We start from the raw sequence: 17,228 nt of genomic DNA on the forward strand, positions 1-17,228 counted from the left end.
TCTGACTTACATATGTGAATCAGACTCTAAGGTTTAGGAAAAAGAAAGAGTGGCAGGAGGCAATGGCATAAATTGTTGGAGACTAATTCCATGCTATGTATTTAATGTTAAATATTTTGTGAGCATGTAGATCCTATAGCTTGATCAAAGCTATACATTATACTCTGTGAATGAAGAGTTAATGTTAATAGCTGGAGTAAAACATGTTTCTAGCTTTGCTTTTTTTCAACAGTCAAGTTAAAATTCTCCTAATGTTTTATTACAACACGAGTTGTATAATATTTTTTCTTTCTTGTTAAATTTCTGTGCTGTTTCCGCCCTCTCCCCCAGTGGCAATGTTGAATCTTGTTTTATAAGAGAGGAATCATTACATATAATCAAGTAATTTAAACAAATGATCTCTTAGCTCAAGGAGACATATACTGTAATATAAACTTGCTGAAATGAAAAGCTGCTGTTCCAAACCATCGCGCTGTATTTTTGAGTCATTAAAAGCTCTCTCATTTTGGTTTTGCAGCCCTGGCTGCCAGAAGTTTGGGGATTTTCACTTATCTCTAACCTATTGGTGCTTTGATGACAGCACAACAGTGATGGGGGTATTAATCTGTCTTGTTTCCAGTTAAAGTGTAAAGGATGTTAACTTGCTGTCTGTGAATAATGTGGTACTACAACCCCAGCTATGGTACTATTGCCTACAAATCCAGTTGTGGGTGCTTCTTTTCACCTGAAACAGATATACAGGCCTGTGGAAGGTGCACTGCTGGAGTAAAAGGGCTTTTTGAAAGGTATCTCTTAAGTTACAGATTTAGAAACATGAAAGGTTGGTTTCTTCCCATGTACCTGTTGTTGGAGGGAGGAAAAAAAAGTGACAAAAATGCAGCTGGCTTCAGCAATTCATTGCTGCTTCTCTTCATGGGGCTGACTGGTGGGACATCCAAGGTGTGGGGAAGCAAGGGTGAAGCTGGAAAGGGGATACTGGGAGTGAGTGATGTGTTTCCTGCCCACTCTGGAGTTGCTTTCCAAATTGCCCCCTCCCCTCTTGGTCATTTCAGAGTGAGTGTCACATTTCTGAGGGTACCCATTAAGCAGTTGGGCTGTATATCATTACCCTGCTGCCTCTTTTATGATCTTGTTACTTCCACCTAAATAAGTGATGAATCTGGTTAGAAGAGAAGGCTTCACTCCTAATTCCACTGATGCCAATAGCCCCAAACCAGACTTTTTAAAGCAATCTCCAGGTTCAGCTGAGTTGGGGTAAGTGTTTCTTTTTAGGAGAGTGATTTGTGGTCTTGAACAGCATTTATTATATATGCACAGATGTGTGCAATATTTTTTAATCAAAAGTGTACTAACTTATTTAAAATGCAAGTGTGAGTGAATGTCTGTAGATGATTATTTGAAAAGCAGAATATTTTTTTCCTCAAAGTTTAAGGAGTTAGAACAAGTGTTAGCTCTGAACAAAAATGACCAGGCTCAGTTCCTGCTTGAACAGGAGCCACTCACATGTCCTATTTTTTTAAAGTTGGTTAGTAATTCTGTTGCCAAAATACCGAATCCTGACTTTTAAGTAGGACTTAAGATGCTGTATAATGTTAAATACTGCAAGCTTTCTAGTCTTTTATATGTTGGAGCTGTTGCTGAGCAGGCATGGAGAATGTGCTATTGCTCTGAGCACGCAGAAACCAACATGCCCACCTTGGTGCCAGGCTGTTGAAGTGAGAAGTGTGCAAGTACAATGTTGTAATTTGAAGTAAATTTGAAGTAAAATGTTCCAAGCTCATCTGAAAAGATGTATAAGAACACACTCCATTGCCCTGAATTTGAATCCAGGAGATTTTAGTAGTCTGCATTTAGGGAACTGCAGGCTGAGGTGTGCTCAGGCTGCTCAGAAGCAGTGCAGTGAGTTAAGCCATGACAAAGAGCTCACCAACAAGGTACCAGCACTAACCAGTACACAAGGCAGCCTCTGGCATGGGCAGGGAGGGCTGATGCCAAAGGACTGTCATGGAAGAGCTGGGGTCAGGGGCATGGCCAAGCCTCCCTGAGTGTAATAGTACTACAATGACTCTTGCATGCATTTAGAAGAAACCTTTTGTCTGCTTCTCCCAGACAATCACAAAACCTTGGCTTACAAAAACAATGATTTCACTTTTTTAGACAGATTGCCTGCATGATGGAGGAGAAAGGACGTCCGTGCCTTTATCGATTTCCAGGGCTGGCTTTGTGATCAATAGGAAGTTTTATATGCACTTGAGTGGCGCTCACCTTAAGAGCCCATCCCTGAAGGCAGTCAGCAGTAACCCAGCAGTAACCCAGCAGTAACCCAGCAGTAACCCAGAGGGTGGGTTCCAGCACGTGCTGTGCCCGTACCTGGCTCAGGGCGAGCTCTCCAGGCGCTCCATTCGCCACTGGGGCTCTGTACGGATACAGGCATGGCCAAAGCAAGGCTGCACCACGAAACACGAGTCAGCACGGGCCAAGTATGAACACAGCTTTCATTTACCATACCGTTTCTATAAGATTCTACCAGGAAATAATAAAAAAACCAAAAAACCCAGCAAAATCTCATTAAGAGAGAAAAATAGAAGTGGAGGTAGGAAATACATTCAGCTGTCATAAAAATTTGTAGAAGAACTCTACTTCACTGACCCTTTGGCTATGGATGAATTTTGCCTGGGAAGACAAACAAGAGTTCAGCTAAGTGGCCCTGTTTTTCTTGACTGTAAATTAATTATCTCAGCCTTTTCCATAGCACTTAAGTTGGAAGGAAGTTCTTTGTTTTAAAAGGTAGGTATTTTTGTGCTGGTGTTTTTTTTTTCATCTCAGCTTGGCTTTTATTTAGGGAAGTAGGGCTATTTTCTCTCTTCTTTCAAGCCCCATTCATTTAGTCCACTGAAATTTAAATGTAAAACTTTATGCGCAAATTGTATTTCTTAAGTAAACTTCTATCAACATAGAGACTTGAGCCATGTGTGGAAATCCCCACACCCTGTTTCCAAGGCTTAGCAGCACTTGTAGGAGACAGGACTTAGGGTTTTTGGCAGTCTTCCTCAGGACAGAAGACCAGAAATCAAAACAAGCAAATAAATATGACAAGGAAATGTTGCAGAACACAAAGCCCTGACAGGAACACTTGTAGTAGAGGAGCAGACACAATAATACTATTTGCCTCAAGAAAAGATGTTTTGAGTTAATGTTATTCCTCATGGTCTCTGCCTGTAGGAGAGCATTTTAGCAGCTCTGGAGGCAGAGGCTGAAAGGGCTGGTGGCTTTATGAAAGGGCATGGGATGGTTGCTTGTGCCTTCTCTTTTTCTGCAGCTGCATTGGGAATCACTGTCCCAAGCATTGCATTTACTCTTAAAATGGGCCTTTCCTTTTTACGTCACAGCTGCACATTTTGCTGGTTCGTTCTGTCCTGACTCCCCCAAAATTGTAAAAATTAGTACTAATGAGACTGCTCCAAAGTACTCACTTGACACCTGCCTTGCATTTCTGCATGGTGGTATTAGCACAAGCATGTAGCCAGGAGCAAACATGCATTGGCACAAACATGTCAGGGCAGGGAACATTTGCAGAAGGGACCTGACCATGCAGTGAAAGCAGCTAAACCCCCCTCCATGGCTGGCTGGAAAGCTCTGGAGGAGAGCTTTGCTCAGGCTTGGGTTTAGTTTTGCTTTGGTTGCATCATGCCTGAATATTCACTCTTGGTGGAGAGCAAGATAAGTACGTGTCCCTTCAGCATTTTATGAAACAAAGTAATGCAGATATCTATAAGTGAGACATGACATGAAGCATACAGATAGTAAGTTTGGAATAGTTCTGGGAGTTAAGAATTTACATGTCTTTATTAATTATTAGATGTTATTAGTGAGTGACTAAGGAACTGGGAAGCTCTAAGCGTTCTTTTGAAGTGGTGTACCCAAATTAGGCTAAATAAATAAATAAATCTAAAAATGTTGGGGAATGTCTGCTCTAATGAATTTTCTAAATACACAAATCACACTTATTAAATCAGTGGATCTTTTAACTGTAAAAATATTATTACTGTTACACCAGGGAAATCCATTCAGAATTATAAAATATTTGGAAACTCTTTCTATGTTTCATTTCAGTGGAAGGGTTATATGTTTAATAGGAATGAAAGGAAAAAGGTATGCTTTGGGATAAAGTTTTAAAAGCCAGTTTTCCCCCTTTGTGTATGTGCCAATTTTCAATAAGAACTGTGTTATCCTTTTAGTGTTGTTTAAAATAAACTACATATAACAAGATGTTGAAATTTCTTTATGGTATTTTAGCACTAAGGACAGGTTAAGGAGGTTGTAAAAAAAATATTAGTTTTCACTTTATGGTGATTGTGTTGATTTTTCTGCAAATTAAATTTGGTGCTACAAAGGGCTATATGTGATATATACAATTTTCTCTCCCTCATTGTAATTTTTATCACCTTAATGGAGCCAACAAAGCCTGTCTTGCTAGTAGAAGAATCTCAGCTAGAGAATACCCCTCAATGTGTGTAATAAAATTCTGCAGTAGAAAAGTGTGGGGCATCCACTCACATAAATCAAAAGGAGGAGACAGGATTCTCCATGTATTAGCTTTACTCCTGCTTTTACCATTTTATCTATATTTCACTTTGCATTTTATACCATTTTTGTGTCCCTTCATCAAAACATTTAAGTTCACATACAAATAAGACAGACTTTTCTGTAGTGGTTAAGAGGCAGTACAGAAGAATATATTGTTTTATTATTAAAATACAATTTATGAACCAGAAATGATCATAGATGCAAATTTATACTTTGCACATTTTTTTTCCTTAATAAGAATATGTATATTTCCATCTGGGGAGAAAGCAGCATTAAAATGAGCGAGCCTGGGGAGTATTGCCACACACACAGGCACACACACACGCATACGCTTGCATACACAAAAGAGCCACAGTGAGGGATTGCTGGAGAAACGAATTCCTACCAATGCCTGGTGAAACCCAGCTCTCTCCAGGAAAGCTGGAGCTGGGATAGCAGGGCCTGGGATGGCACAGAGTGGGAGCACTGACAGCTCTTCAAAACTTGGCCTTTCTGAGAGGAGGGGAAAAGTGGGAAATAACACCACTCACCAGATGGGTTTTCTCAAGCTCTCATAGCTCTAATTAAAATGGCTGGTCAGGAAAAGCCTCCTCTCTTTTCCTTTTTCTGTGCTACCTATTCTGCAAACATAGTTTGCTAGTGAAGCAACTTCCAAGTTTGAAGGATTTGCAGTAAAAATTGGTGTATTTTTTTTAGGCTAAGGTGTGGAAATCTGGTCAAAGACTTCTTTTCAGCTGTGATTAATAGCCCTGCATGCTGAATGGGGTGTTTGTGGAGGGGAGTGTGATGCTAAACAAAGTGTTGGGTACAGCAGCTCTGTTCCTGCTGGAGCTCGCTGCAGCTGGGATGAGGGCTTTAGGCATAGTGTAGTAAAACCTGCTTTGAAGAATTATGAAGTAACAGTCTAAAACTTGTGTAAGACTAGAGTTGGTTGTGTGCTTTACTGTTTCATTAGTGTCCCTCAAGGTAGTTGCTTGCTGTTGAAGTAATTTTCTGGGTTTTTTTAATCGTATTTGCAAGTGTGAATTTTTCATTGGTATTAAACCCTCTACCTCAAACTTAAGTCTGCAAATTGGGGCTCCCTGCCATCTGGAACTGCTCAAATCCTGTGAAATGGGAGATGTTTCATTGGCTTCTGTTGGGTCTGGATGAAACCAATAGTGGAAAAATAGCTGTGAAGTGGAACTTGATTTATGGTGATGACGAGCTGGAGAGCTGACATCAGCTCCTTGTCAAAGGGAAGGGAAAAGGCTCCTTGCTGTCCATGGCAGTAGGGTCTGAAGAGATGTGGCTCTTAGTCTAATCACAGCAGGTGGGACAGTGTTGTTTTTGTGAGTTTTTTATTGCAGAACTGCATGTGTTTGGATAGATTTGATAAGCAGAATGTGGAAGGGCAATCCCCATCAGGAGCAATGGGGATCAGTGTGCAGTTTGAGGCAGGGTGTACTCAGTCTGCTGGTGTACCTAAATCTCTGTGCTTCACCAGAACAAGAGGTAATGTAAGGAGTTGTGGCTCCACTGCTCATCTGCAGATCCTAGTTACCTGCTTCCATTCTTCCTGGGTTTGATTCCTGTTTCCATATGTGTAAATTATTTTCAGAATGTTCTGCTTTCTTTGTGTCATTAGCCTGTATTAGGTGTTAACCTTTCAGCATTCTAGTTAGGTGTCTGAATGCAGGGCCAGCACAGGTATATTTATTAGGTGTCCTGCTTATAGAGAAACTTTACAGCTCTAATGTAAAAATAGTGCTCTTCCCCATCTTTCCCTTGTGTGTGTTTTTTTATATTTTTTCTTTATTATTCCCCAGAGAAGCAAAGTTTGTGATAAATTTGGCTTGGTGAGACCCTGCATTCTCTGTGCAAAGCCCAGTATTTCAATTTCATGGTGCTTTGACTTGGTTTTGAAACTTCATTTCATTGCAGCCCTTTTGTTATGTTCAGGAAACAGTCAAGGCCTTTCTGGCATCCCTTTGGCCTGTGCCATCCCTTCCAGCTGAACTCTGCCATGTGTACCTTGTCTCTGCCAGCTGCAAGTCTTGGGTATGCTGTCTTCCAGCACGCAGCCCCATGTGTTTGCAAACATTGTTTTGGGTGGTACCTGACATTTGTGTATCTTCATTCAATATCTGTGCTCAGAAGTACGTGGGGGTAGCAGAGGCATCACAGCACAACTTCTAAACCCAAAGTTTGGAGGAAGGTATAAGATATTGCAATTATTTGAGTAACACCTTTGTTATTGCACTTGCTGACCCACATCTGGTCTGTTACTTGCATCATCATTATCTTGTCTGGATAAGCTCAGCCTGTTTTTGGCATTTGTAACAGGTCAAAGGGTCACTTAACAACTTGCTAATTCAACTCATGGATTTGAAATCCTGCCCATGAATTGAAGAGGTGGTAATCTTCCTTTTCTCTACTTTCCTTGCTTTGGATTGGTAGGGTTTCAACATGTAAATGTTTCTGTCATCCAGTGGCATTACAAATGGAACAAGAGTATTTAAACCCTTGGTTGCTGAAGTAAAATATGTGATTTTTATGAGCAATGTGGAGAATGCTGGATTCACCTGTTTTGTTTCACTTGGGCTTTAAAGTGCCTGCTTACTCACAGTAGTTCTATTTTTGCAGGAAGGTGCAGACACTATGGTGACAGTTGCCTTAGAAATGCATATAACAATGCAGAGACAAGGGTGTCCACAGGCAGCTGGTTCTTGCTATCCTCTGTCCCTTTGCACAGGAACTGCCCACCCTGCACCTCATCTCCTCATGTGTCTCCACCTCCCTCCCCACCCTGCCTGTGTGTGGGGTGGCTGGGGCTCAGCCCAGCTGGGGCAGGTGAGGGCAGGGACTCTGGGTGCTCCCATCCATTTCCAGTGGAGCTCATGGCAGACGATGGGTCTGGGGGTGCAGGATGTCAGTGGGAGATCTGTCATCAGCAGGATGGGTTGCTTGAGCTGGATGGGTGCACTCTGCCAGTCTCATGGCCAGGCAAACTCCAGGCAGAAACAGCAGAAGAAACCTCTAAATTCCTGAATGTTTCATAGATTAAATACCATGTATTGCAATTAAAAGAAAAAACAATCCACTCTGCCCTTTGGCAATTAACATTTGATAACAAGCTATAGGAACCATCAGTGTGAGTATTGGTCCCAAACGTATCATGGGGTGTCTGTGGGCCCAGTTTTAAGAACTGCAAGCTTAATGTATTGCATGTATAAGATGTTGATCTTGATGGCAACCTGAAACATTGACTGCATTTTATTACATATTACCCTCGTATTCATTTACATAATAGATTTGGATGGGAAATATCTGTCTCCAGTGAAGTATGTGAATTAGAAACACAAAAACTAAATATGAGCACTGGGAATAAATACACCCTGGCTTGTGAGTCAGGTGTGCAGTCTGTGGGAAGGGCTGTGATTAGCCATGATGTATGTCCTACAGTATTTCTTGTCTTACTGAGATGAGATTTTTATTTACAAGGCTCCCTTTCTCTGGCTGCAGTTCCATTAAGTTTTGCTGTAGTGTTGGAAGAGGCAGGCCCGTTAGCTGCACACAGATTTACTGTGCGAGTTTAAGCTAATGGATACTTATCAGGCAGGCTGTATTTGGTGATCGTCCATCATTTGCTCATTAAACAGTGTATCTAAGTGATTCTCATTTCCTCCCTGCCATGTCTGGAAAGGAGGAAACTAGACACATTACGATGGAATATTAATGTCCTGGAGGATTTAGCCACCCATAATTAGATCTCCTTTGCATAAACCTGCTAGTGCTACCTTATTTTGTTGTTTATCTTGTTCTCCTTAATCACCTTCACATCTTTTTCTGTTCCTAACGATCTTTTTTCAGTTTCCCCTTGTAATTCTGTCCCATTTGTCTCATCCTTCTTCCTTTTTTCCCCCTTTTTCTTTCTATTTTTTTTTTTTTTCCTTTTCCTTGACCTACTGAGCACAGCAGTCTGGGTTTCCCCACTCCTCCCTCCTTCACACAAAAAGGCTGACTTTGCCAGCAAAACCCACAGTCTCTGCCAAGCCCTATTACTGACTTTGGAGAAAAGCAGCTAGAGAACTTGTGCAAATTTAGGCTCTGAACTAGCTAAATAAGCCATGTCAGTAAACCCTCTTGTCTTATTCCCTGGCCTGCTGGCTCATGAAAGGACTAATACATAACGGTCCTATTTAAGGTGGAAAAAACCCTTTCTGGCCGAGGGCCACCAATGGCTGGATCAGCTGCTCACTCAGGAGAGAACGGGGAGGTGGCTCTGGAGCTGCGAGCGATTGTGCTGAGGACCATGCACGGTTCCCATGGGGGATCCCGGGGTTAGGGCATGGGCAAGGAATATACCATCGCCTCTCTGGGGATGCCCTGGTGTCCCAGTGCTCCTTCCCACCAACCACCAGGGCCAAGTGTTACTAAAGCTGGATGCAAATGATCACACAAACAAGCAAAATGCCGTGTAAACATGGGGAGACCTGAGAGGAATCCTCTGGTGAAGTTCATTTTCCAAGGGGAGTAAATGGGCTCCAGTGGCTGATATAAAACACACCCAGCAGCTTCTGTCAGGTATCTTTGTGCTCCCCTGAATATTGGTACGAAGGCACCAGGGGGATCTCCCTTTCCTTTCTAGCTGCAAGGTACTGTAAATGCGTCGGGATGCACTCACAGGCATCTATTCTCAGCTGTCTGACAAAACCCCTCAAAACTTCCTATTTTGCTGCTGAATGGGAAGGTTTCTGTGTGCACAGTGGCGGGAGAAAGCCCCAGCTGCTGACAAAGAGGGGCAGCCTGGCTCCTGGAGGAGGCGATGCCTGGCTCGGGGCCGGCTCTGCGCCCTGCAGCGCTCCCGGGCAGCGGCTGCAGCTCTGCCGCAGCGCCGCTGCATTTCATAACAAACGGGGCTGCTTCTCACGCTGCTGCTTCCCTCCTGCTGCAGATTTTTGTGCTTTGCGGACTCTTGTCTCACCGATATGATGGAGAATCTTATCAGGCAGCATCTAAGGCGGAGAGTGGGAAAGCCTTACAGCAAACTGGGAGGTCTGAACGAGAGGGTTTGGCTGGCTTCTGCTCAGAGTAGCCATTTCCAATTCTTTACCACTGCTAGTTGTGGTGGCAGCTCCCGGGGCTGTGCAGGGCTGATCCTCTCTGGGCAGGCTCCGTGGAGCAGAGATGTTCTTTCAGTTTGAGGTATCAGCCCTCTGCACCTCTCCAAAGGATGGGCTCTAGATGGACAAGGAAAATATCAGGCTATTTAAAGTGTAAAGGTTGTTAACACCCTTTGTGCTCTGCCATGCCAAGCAGCTGGAAAGTGACTGCTCTACAATCCCTAATCCACAAAGTTTTGAGCATCCTCAGCTCCCTTTGACTTTGTGGAAATGGAAGCTGCTCTGCATTTTGCAGGATTAAGAGCACTGTACCAAATCTCAGGCTGCCAGTGCTGTGGGATGAGTCGTGGCACATGAATGGGGGTCGGATGGGACTATTCTGTGTCCTATGCTGATTTGGGAGCATGTAATTGCATATGATGGGAGGGATGGAGCAAAGGCTGGGTAGGACAGCACAGTTGTGTGTCTGAAAGTGGCAAAGGAGCCTGAAGATTAGAGAAGATCACGGAGCTCCTGCGTGCAAGTACCAATAGCTAGGGCAGGAAAAGATGTGATTAATGTGTGACTGGCTTACAATGCAGCTTGGTGCTGGAGTATTTCTCTAGAGGGAAAGCTGTGAGCCTTGACACGTACATTACAGCTAATACACAGGCATCGGTGAGACTTCCCTGCATTTATCTGAGTGTTCTGTCACCAACAGAATCTAACAAAATCCTCCAAACTAAAACAGTGGCACCAGTTTGTGCACTTTTGTGCCTGGTGTTTTCTAAGGCTGCTGGCAGTTGAGGGGTTGGCCCTGATCCTGAATGCAGTGCTTGATAACAGCCCTGATTGAGGAAAGTTCCCCCCATCAGCTGTGGGACATGCTTCTAACCCATTAGATTTCTCAGTAGTTCCTCACACTCTCATGGTTCCTGACATTTTCATTAACGAACTATGGTGTTTTTTTTTTTTATTATGGGAAGTGTTAAACTGGTTCTTGTGGTCCTTGAAGCCTGTGTAATAGAATAAGGGAGCATACATATGCCATCTGAATTACTGAGGGGCTGCTGCTCACTTGTAAAGCTTGATTGCATCTAGAAATCAACATTTGGTGTAGAAGCATCTTACTTTGATAAGGTTAACTTCTTTCCTGGGAGTGATAAAGTGTTAAATAAGCACTGTGACTGTGAATGGAGTTCAGGTAATGGTAGCCCCATAAATAGATGTACTCACTCTTAGGGGAATGGATACTGAATCCTTTCAGAAGTTTCTCTGAGCACAAAGAACTGAAATCTTTGAGCCTGCAGCACTCGTGACCTAGCAATTAAATAAGCATCCTTGGAGAACATCTGAGACGAGCAGGCAAAATGCAAATATTTGGCATGTGCAGGAATGCTGTATTGTGATGTTGCCATTGCCCACAGTTCTTCCCTATGTTAGCTGTGTTCTTGTTCTGGCTCTTGCATTTGGGCCCCACAGTCAGCTGGAGCAGAACTGAGGTCTTCTCCAGGCATGACAGCAGAGAGCCCTCCTGTGCTGGGGCAGAACAGGGAGGAGAGGCAGATGCATCCTTCTGCTGCCAGCAATGACCTCTGTGCCGAGCCTCAGGTGGGCAGTCCACAAACTTTACCATGTTTTGAGCTGACTAACAATAAGAATTTCTATGCTGCCAGACCAAGGCTATTTTCAAGTCCCATCCAGCCTTCCTGAAGGGTGTCAGCTTGATAGATGCAAATATGAAATGCCTCCACAATTTCAGGAAATGCTGAGCCTTCACCATCTTGCCACCAGGATTCTTGTAAAGGAGTTAGAATTGATACAAGATCTCTAGTTGCTCTGGATGCTGCTTTTTCCTGTGGTTTTCCCAAGCTGCAGAGTGTTTCAGGTACCTGGGTGGCTCCTGCCCATGCTGAACATCAGCCTTGTGCACTTGGGTGTCCACACATTGATAGTGATTAACCAGCACAGATGGAAGTGTCTAGTCCTTGACTTTGGTAGTTATGAATATGTCTAGCTGTCTCAGAAAATGTATTTTCCTGCTAATGAAATGGGAATTATTCTTAATTGGCAGTGTATTTTGAGAGTGATTGTGTTGAATGTTTTGTGCTTCTTTCCTGGCTTTGTTTTGCCCATTACCACAAGTTAAATAACACCATCTACACAGTGAATATTGACACGTGGTAACCTGAGCCAACCTAGGTTTGAGCTGCAAATCCTTGGCTGTTGAAGTTGCCTTTAGGAGGAAGAAAATGTTATATTTCCTTCTGACTTCCATGGCTTCTGCTCACTGCTGAGGTTGAGGAAAAGCCAGCAGTGATACCACTTCAAATGCTGGCTCCTTAAATACTCATTTCTATCCAGAAGATTAGGCAGCCACAGAGGAACCTCACAGCTCTTGGATTTATGCCCATTATGGAGAGGGAGCAGAAGAACATGGAGTTTAGTGTCTCCCTACAATTACACATGCTGTCTGTGACAAAGCCTGATCACCTATTCTTTGCTTCAGCTTTGTAGATGCCATTTCTCATCAAACCTTTGGGGCTCCTTAATGGGTGTATAGACACAGTCTTTTGGTGTTTCTTGTCTGGATATGGCTGCCTTTGCTCCTTGTTTCTCTCTGCCCACTGTCTAGCTGGGTGGATGGATGGATGGGCAGGTGAGAATAAAGTGCATGTGTCAGTTGATACTGCAATTCCTCTTGGAATAGACTTGGCTGTTACATTTTATTATGATTTAGCCTCTGAAAGATGATGTTTGCTTAAAAGAGTTAAAGGAAAAATGGAAAAGCAAAGGGAAAGGTGGTGGCAGTGTTGTGAGCAGCAGCTGCAGGGCGATGTGTCTGTGCCTAAGCTCAGGAGGCTCCATCCCACTGGCCTCCTCTTTCCATGGATATTCAACACTGTCAGCTCTGTGGTGGGTCTGTGCAAATAGAGGGGCAGAACCTGAAACCATGACTGCAATAATATAAAATGAATTTCAGTGCCGTTGCCTCCACGTGAATGTTCTCTGTCCCCTTTTCAGTCATTAGGGAACAAAGCAAATTAATGCCAACAGAGGCTGATTCAAACCTTTGCCCTCATTTAAGGGATTCCAAAAACTGTGGTTTTGTTACGTGCTGGAGCCAGCTGCCCTAGAGCAGCTCAAGGACTGGAGCAGTCTTTGGTGTTTAACCAACATAAAAGTCAGTGTGTTCCTAAAATTGTCAATGACCAGTGCAGATCCATATACTACTCCTTGGCTAGGACCGAATTTCTCTCTTTTATGTATTTTTAGCAGACTGGGTTTTTTTAATCTTTCTTTCCAAGACAAAATGTAAAGAAATTAAAAAAAAAAAAAAACCACCTCAGCATAAAAGTAGTAATATAAAAAAAACTCTCCAAGCAAAACAACCAAAAGCAGTCAAGGATAAAATAAAATTAAACATTCCCCTTGTCTGTTTTGAGTAAGGTACATGAATTTCCAACTTGGTTTATTTAGTTTTGGAGCAAAAACCCTCCCAGATGTATATAGATTTTGATGTTAAAATGAGACATGCATTTGTGTAAGACTGAAATGGTATTTCAGATAACTGCATCCAGAGTTTTTCTATTAAGAGATGGGTCAAAATGGGAACGAGCTGGTGACTTCCTGAGCACAAAATGGTAGGTGAGCCCTCAGGAGGGAGCACACACCAGCCAAGCCTGCTCTGCCATCGTCAGGGAATAGGGCCAATAATGGCTTCAATAAGCTTCTAGCTTTGCCTCTTGTTTTCCCTCTGTCATTCTGGAATTTAATATTATGTGACATGGCCTTTATGCTAACATAGACTCTGAAAAAGTAGAGCCAAGTCTCAAGTATGATTTCTCCAAAGAAATTGCTAAATTTCATGCTTCTCCTTAGTAAACACACAGATTTAAGAAAACCAGAGTGGTGTTCTTCTGTGGAGCACACATTTTTCTATGGTTTGGACATAAAATTACATTTCTCAAAGTACTGCCTATTTCAATTATATTCTCTATTCCTAATGCCATATAATGTTACCACTAGCATCAACCTGATGCCAGAATTCTGCACTGAACTGGGGGGAAAAATGTGAGGAAAGCATAAAATCAAGGCTCTTGTGATGCCAATGTCAGTGTAAATATTCACTGAATCAGGTTGGCCTGAGCATATAGGGCTGGTCAACAGGGGCTGTGCTTGTAGCTTTGCAATATGGCTTGGATTCCAGTTGCAGAATTCTATGGAATGTGCATTTGAATCCAGCATAACTCAGATAAGAGTGAGTGATTGTTCAGTGCATGGAGTAAATTATGTTAATCGGAAAATAAAGACCTATAATTTAAATTTGTTTAGTGTCAGGGTGACAGAGTGGGCAGGTTATGATGATAAACTTTTGCAATTCAAAGGAAGAATTTCTGCAGTTGCTGCTTTCAAATGCCCAGTCTGACATTAGTGTAACCAGTGTTGATTTCAGTAACAGCAGGATCAGGCACTTTTTTGCCTGGCTTGTTGTTGGCTGTTCTTAGTTATTTTAAAGAATGTAAGAATCAAGTGGCATTTTCATAATGCTTAACAGGTAGAAGGTTTTAGCTATGTCACTTGCAAGTGCTGAGTACTGGCTCTGACAGTCTTCACAGCAACAACAAATTTAAAAGCAGTTATTTGTGGCTGCTATATCACAGAACATGGTTATACATCAAAATAGTATTTTTTAATTCTGAAAAATCCCTGAAGATATTACTGGATTTTGAATATGGCAGATGTGTTAGTATGCTAGGGTGACATAAGTCAGGCAATTTTTCCTTCACATAGTTCTTTACTATGATCTATTGAAACATCCATTTCAAAAACAAACTCTATATTTACAATGGCAATTTTGCACATGCAGTTTGTGAATGTACAACATTTCAAATATTAATACTTACCATGAAGTAATGCTTAAACATCTATTAAAATTTCACATGAACTTACTGCCACCCATTCATGAAGAAACTGCAAACACAAATCCCATATTTATATTAAAAAGTAGGAAAAAAATCTCTTTACTAAATTTCCACTTTATTAATTATTTTATAGAAAGCAGTGAGTTTTTTTTCAGCAGTGGAGAAGTCTGTTTTAATACTTAATGTCATAGTGGACCTAGTTTTCTGATGACTTTGATTTCCAGTTCATTTGTTTTAGCAATCACAACTTATTTTTGTTCTTTTTCAGTTGAAGAGGGTGAATCTTCAGATTTTGCTTTGACCTGGGACTCGTCAGTGACTCAATCAGGTAAATATTTTAGGTTCTTCTGATTGCAAAAACTGCCAGAAAGCTGCCAGGCTTTTTACAGGAACTGTATTTTGTATGTCACATTCCTGTCTCAAATCCAAGACTACCCACTGCAACACAATTTTTATATCAGTTCCATATGGTCAATAAAATCTATTACACACAGAGACTAATATACTCTTATCCTCCAGAGAGCCATTCTTTCTTCTTGTGGGCACACTGAAACGGGTTGTGATTTCTCCAGTATAACCACTTTGAAGTTTTCTGCAATGGGCACTGTTACACATTCATTCCAATCTAATTACATAAAAGCTGCTTTAATAGGAATTTTAAGCCTTGGTCTCAACTGGAATGTGTGTATTTCTCCTCTTGGAGGAAATTGGAAAGTACTGTCAGGGCTGAAGAATAAAAGTGGTGCATCGCAATGGCAGAAAGATTTAAAATTTGAATGAGCTTTTGGTCTGCTTGACAGTAATAAACATGTGTCTGAGGTTCGTTCATCCATGTTAGGTCAATAATTTGAATTAAAAGATGCTCAAGAAACTGAATAGGATAAATCAAGTTTGTCTGAGTAATACGTATTGATAACACAAGTGTGAGGGTAAATGTCAGATTAGTTTGTGCTAAAAGTAACTAGCCACATCTCAGTCACCATGCCCCATGTAAAGGTATTTTACTGTCTGTTTTTAACAGCTATGAGATGCTGAGAATATTTTTGATTTTGAAGCCAGTAAGTCTGTTTCTGTGCTCTCTCTTAAAAGCTCACCAATGATATGAAAACAGCTGAGAAACTGAGCAGTAATATGAAAACCAACAATGGTGCTGCATTCCTGGTTAGCTGGGTTTTGTGAGAGTCACGGGGAGCCTGGCTCCCAGGAGACTCTTTCTGAAGTGAGTGTCTGTCTGGTCTCGAAGGCACAAGCTGCCTTTGCATGGCACTTTGTGGCCTTTCACTTTGCACCCACTGTGCCTCAGATGCATCTTCTGGGGCACTGGGTGCATCTTCTCTGGGCACTCTGGCTCTTTGGAGGGGTTTGTGCTTTCACTAGTCTTTGATAGCAAATATTGCTGCTGCTGCTGCTGCAAACCCCCAGCTGTGATGTCGAAGGCCCCTTTGTGCCTGGAGCTAACGGTGCATGAAAAGAGCTCTCGCCAGCTCTCTTGCTTGACCTTCATCTCAAACAGCACTGCAGCGGAGTTACCCGTGCTATCTATCACAACTCTGGGAGCCTATTAAATTCAAAATAGGCTATGGTTCAAAACAATGACAAAAAAAAATCTGTGCACAGCAGAGTTAATTTGGGGTTGGTGTTGGTGACTATGCCTTAAGTAAAAGACAGTCTATGAAAGGCTTATATAAATTAGTTGAGTCTCCATTTTTCTTCATTTACTCCCACAATTACAGCTCTCATTCAAGACGTCGGATGTGGGAGAAAATGTATTGTATGCATGATTTATGGCAGCTTTAGGAAAATATGTTAATTAGGGATTTTCTTCTTAATGCATTTAGTAGCTACAGATTTCAATCTTCTATGTGTATAAAGATGTAGTACCTTATCCTGTCAAGTTGGGATGCAGTACATGGGACATAAGTTACAGGCTGCAATATGATTGAGGAACTACACAGAAAAAGTTTAAGCAGCCCAAGTTTGTAGTGGTGTGGCTGCGTGGAGTCACTGGCTCTTGTGTGGTGTGGCTCCACAGCTATATTCAGTAACTGAAACCAGTCCCTCAGTCCCAGTGTGCGAGACTTTCATTATGTTCTTTTATGATCTTCCTGTTTGCATTAGCTTCAGTAGTGTGATGTTGAAGTTCAATAAAGGGTGAAAAAACATGATTCAATTTCTTGTTTCATGCCCCTTCCTTCCTTGGCCCAAAATGACAAAATTGCCTCCCCTTCCTTAACTCCCCCAAAAGGAAAAAAAAACTCAAAGGCCAAACCTGGGACTTGTTAACTCTGAAACATTTGCCAGATGTTTCAAATTAACATATTTCTCTCCCTCTTTCTCCTGTATGTGTTTGTACATCTCTCTGTGTGTGCAAACACATACAAAATGACTTCTGAAAAATTCTTTTGGCACTCTGCACAGCTGCTGTGGGCTGGGGGAGTCATGGTCCCAGGGTTGGGTGGTATGTAGGAACAGAAGAGCTGTTACAGGTAGAATGTAAACTTTAAACTTTTAGAAACATATATATATTTTTTTCTACTAGCAAAATAATTATATAGGTGCATCTGTGGGGAAAAAAGGAGCTTTTGCTGCTTTATTTTTGTTCATCTAACCAGTGGAAGCTATTCTGGAAACT

At 42.0% G+C, this 17,228-nt stretch overlaps 1 protein-coding gene across 3 annotated transcripts in view; it reads left to right on the forward strand.

Annotated features, from left to right (window-relative positions):
- Nucleotides 1-17,228, forward strand: part of ZNF423 (zinc finger protein 423) — a 228,128-nt gene that overhangs the window by 25,342 nt on the left and 185,558 nt on the right. For all 3 annotated transcript variants that reach the window (XM_079316105.1, XM_079316106.1, XM_079316107.1), the window contains one exon: nucleotides 14,865-14,924. In XM_079316105.1, the coding sequence (XP_079172231.1) occupies nucleotides 14,865-14,924 (60 nt within the window). The remainder of the gene's footprint in view (nucleotides 1-14,864; nucleotides 14,925-17,228) is intronic.

This window comes from Erithacus rubecula (assembly GCF_903797595.1).
Source record: "Erithacus rubecula genome assembly, chromosome: 12".
Lineage (NCBI taxonomy): Eukaryota > Metazoa > Chordata > Aves > Passeriformes > Muscicapidae > Erithacus > Erithacus rubecula.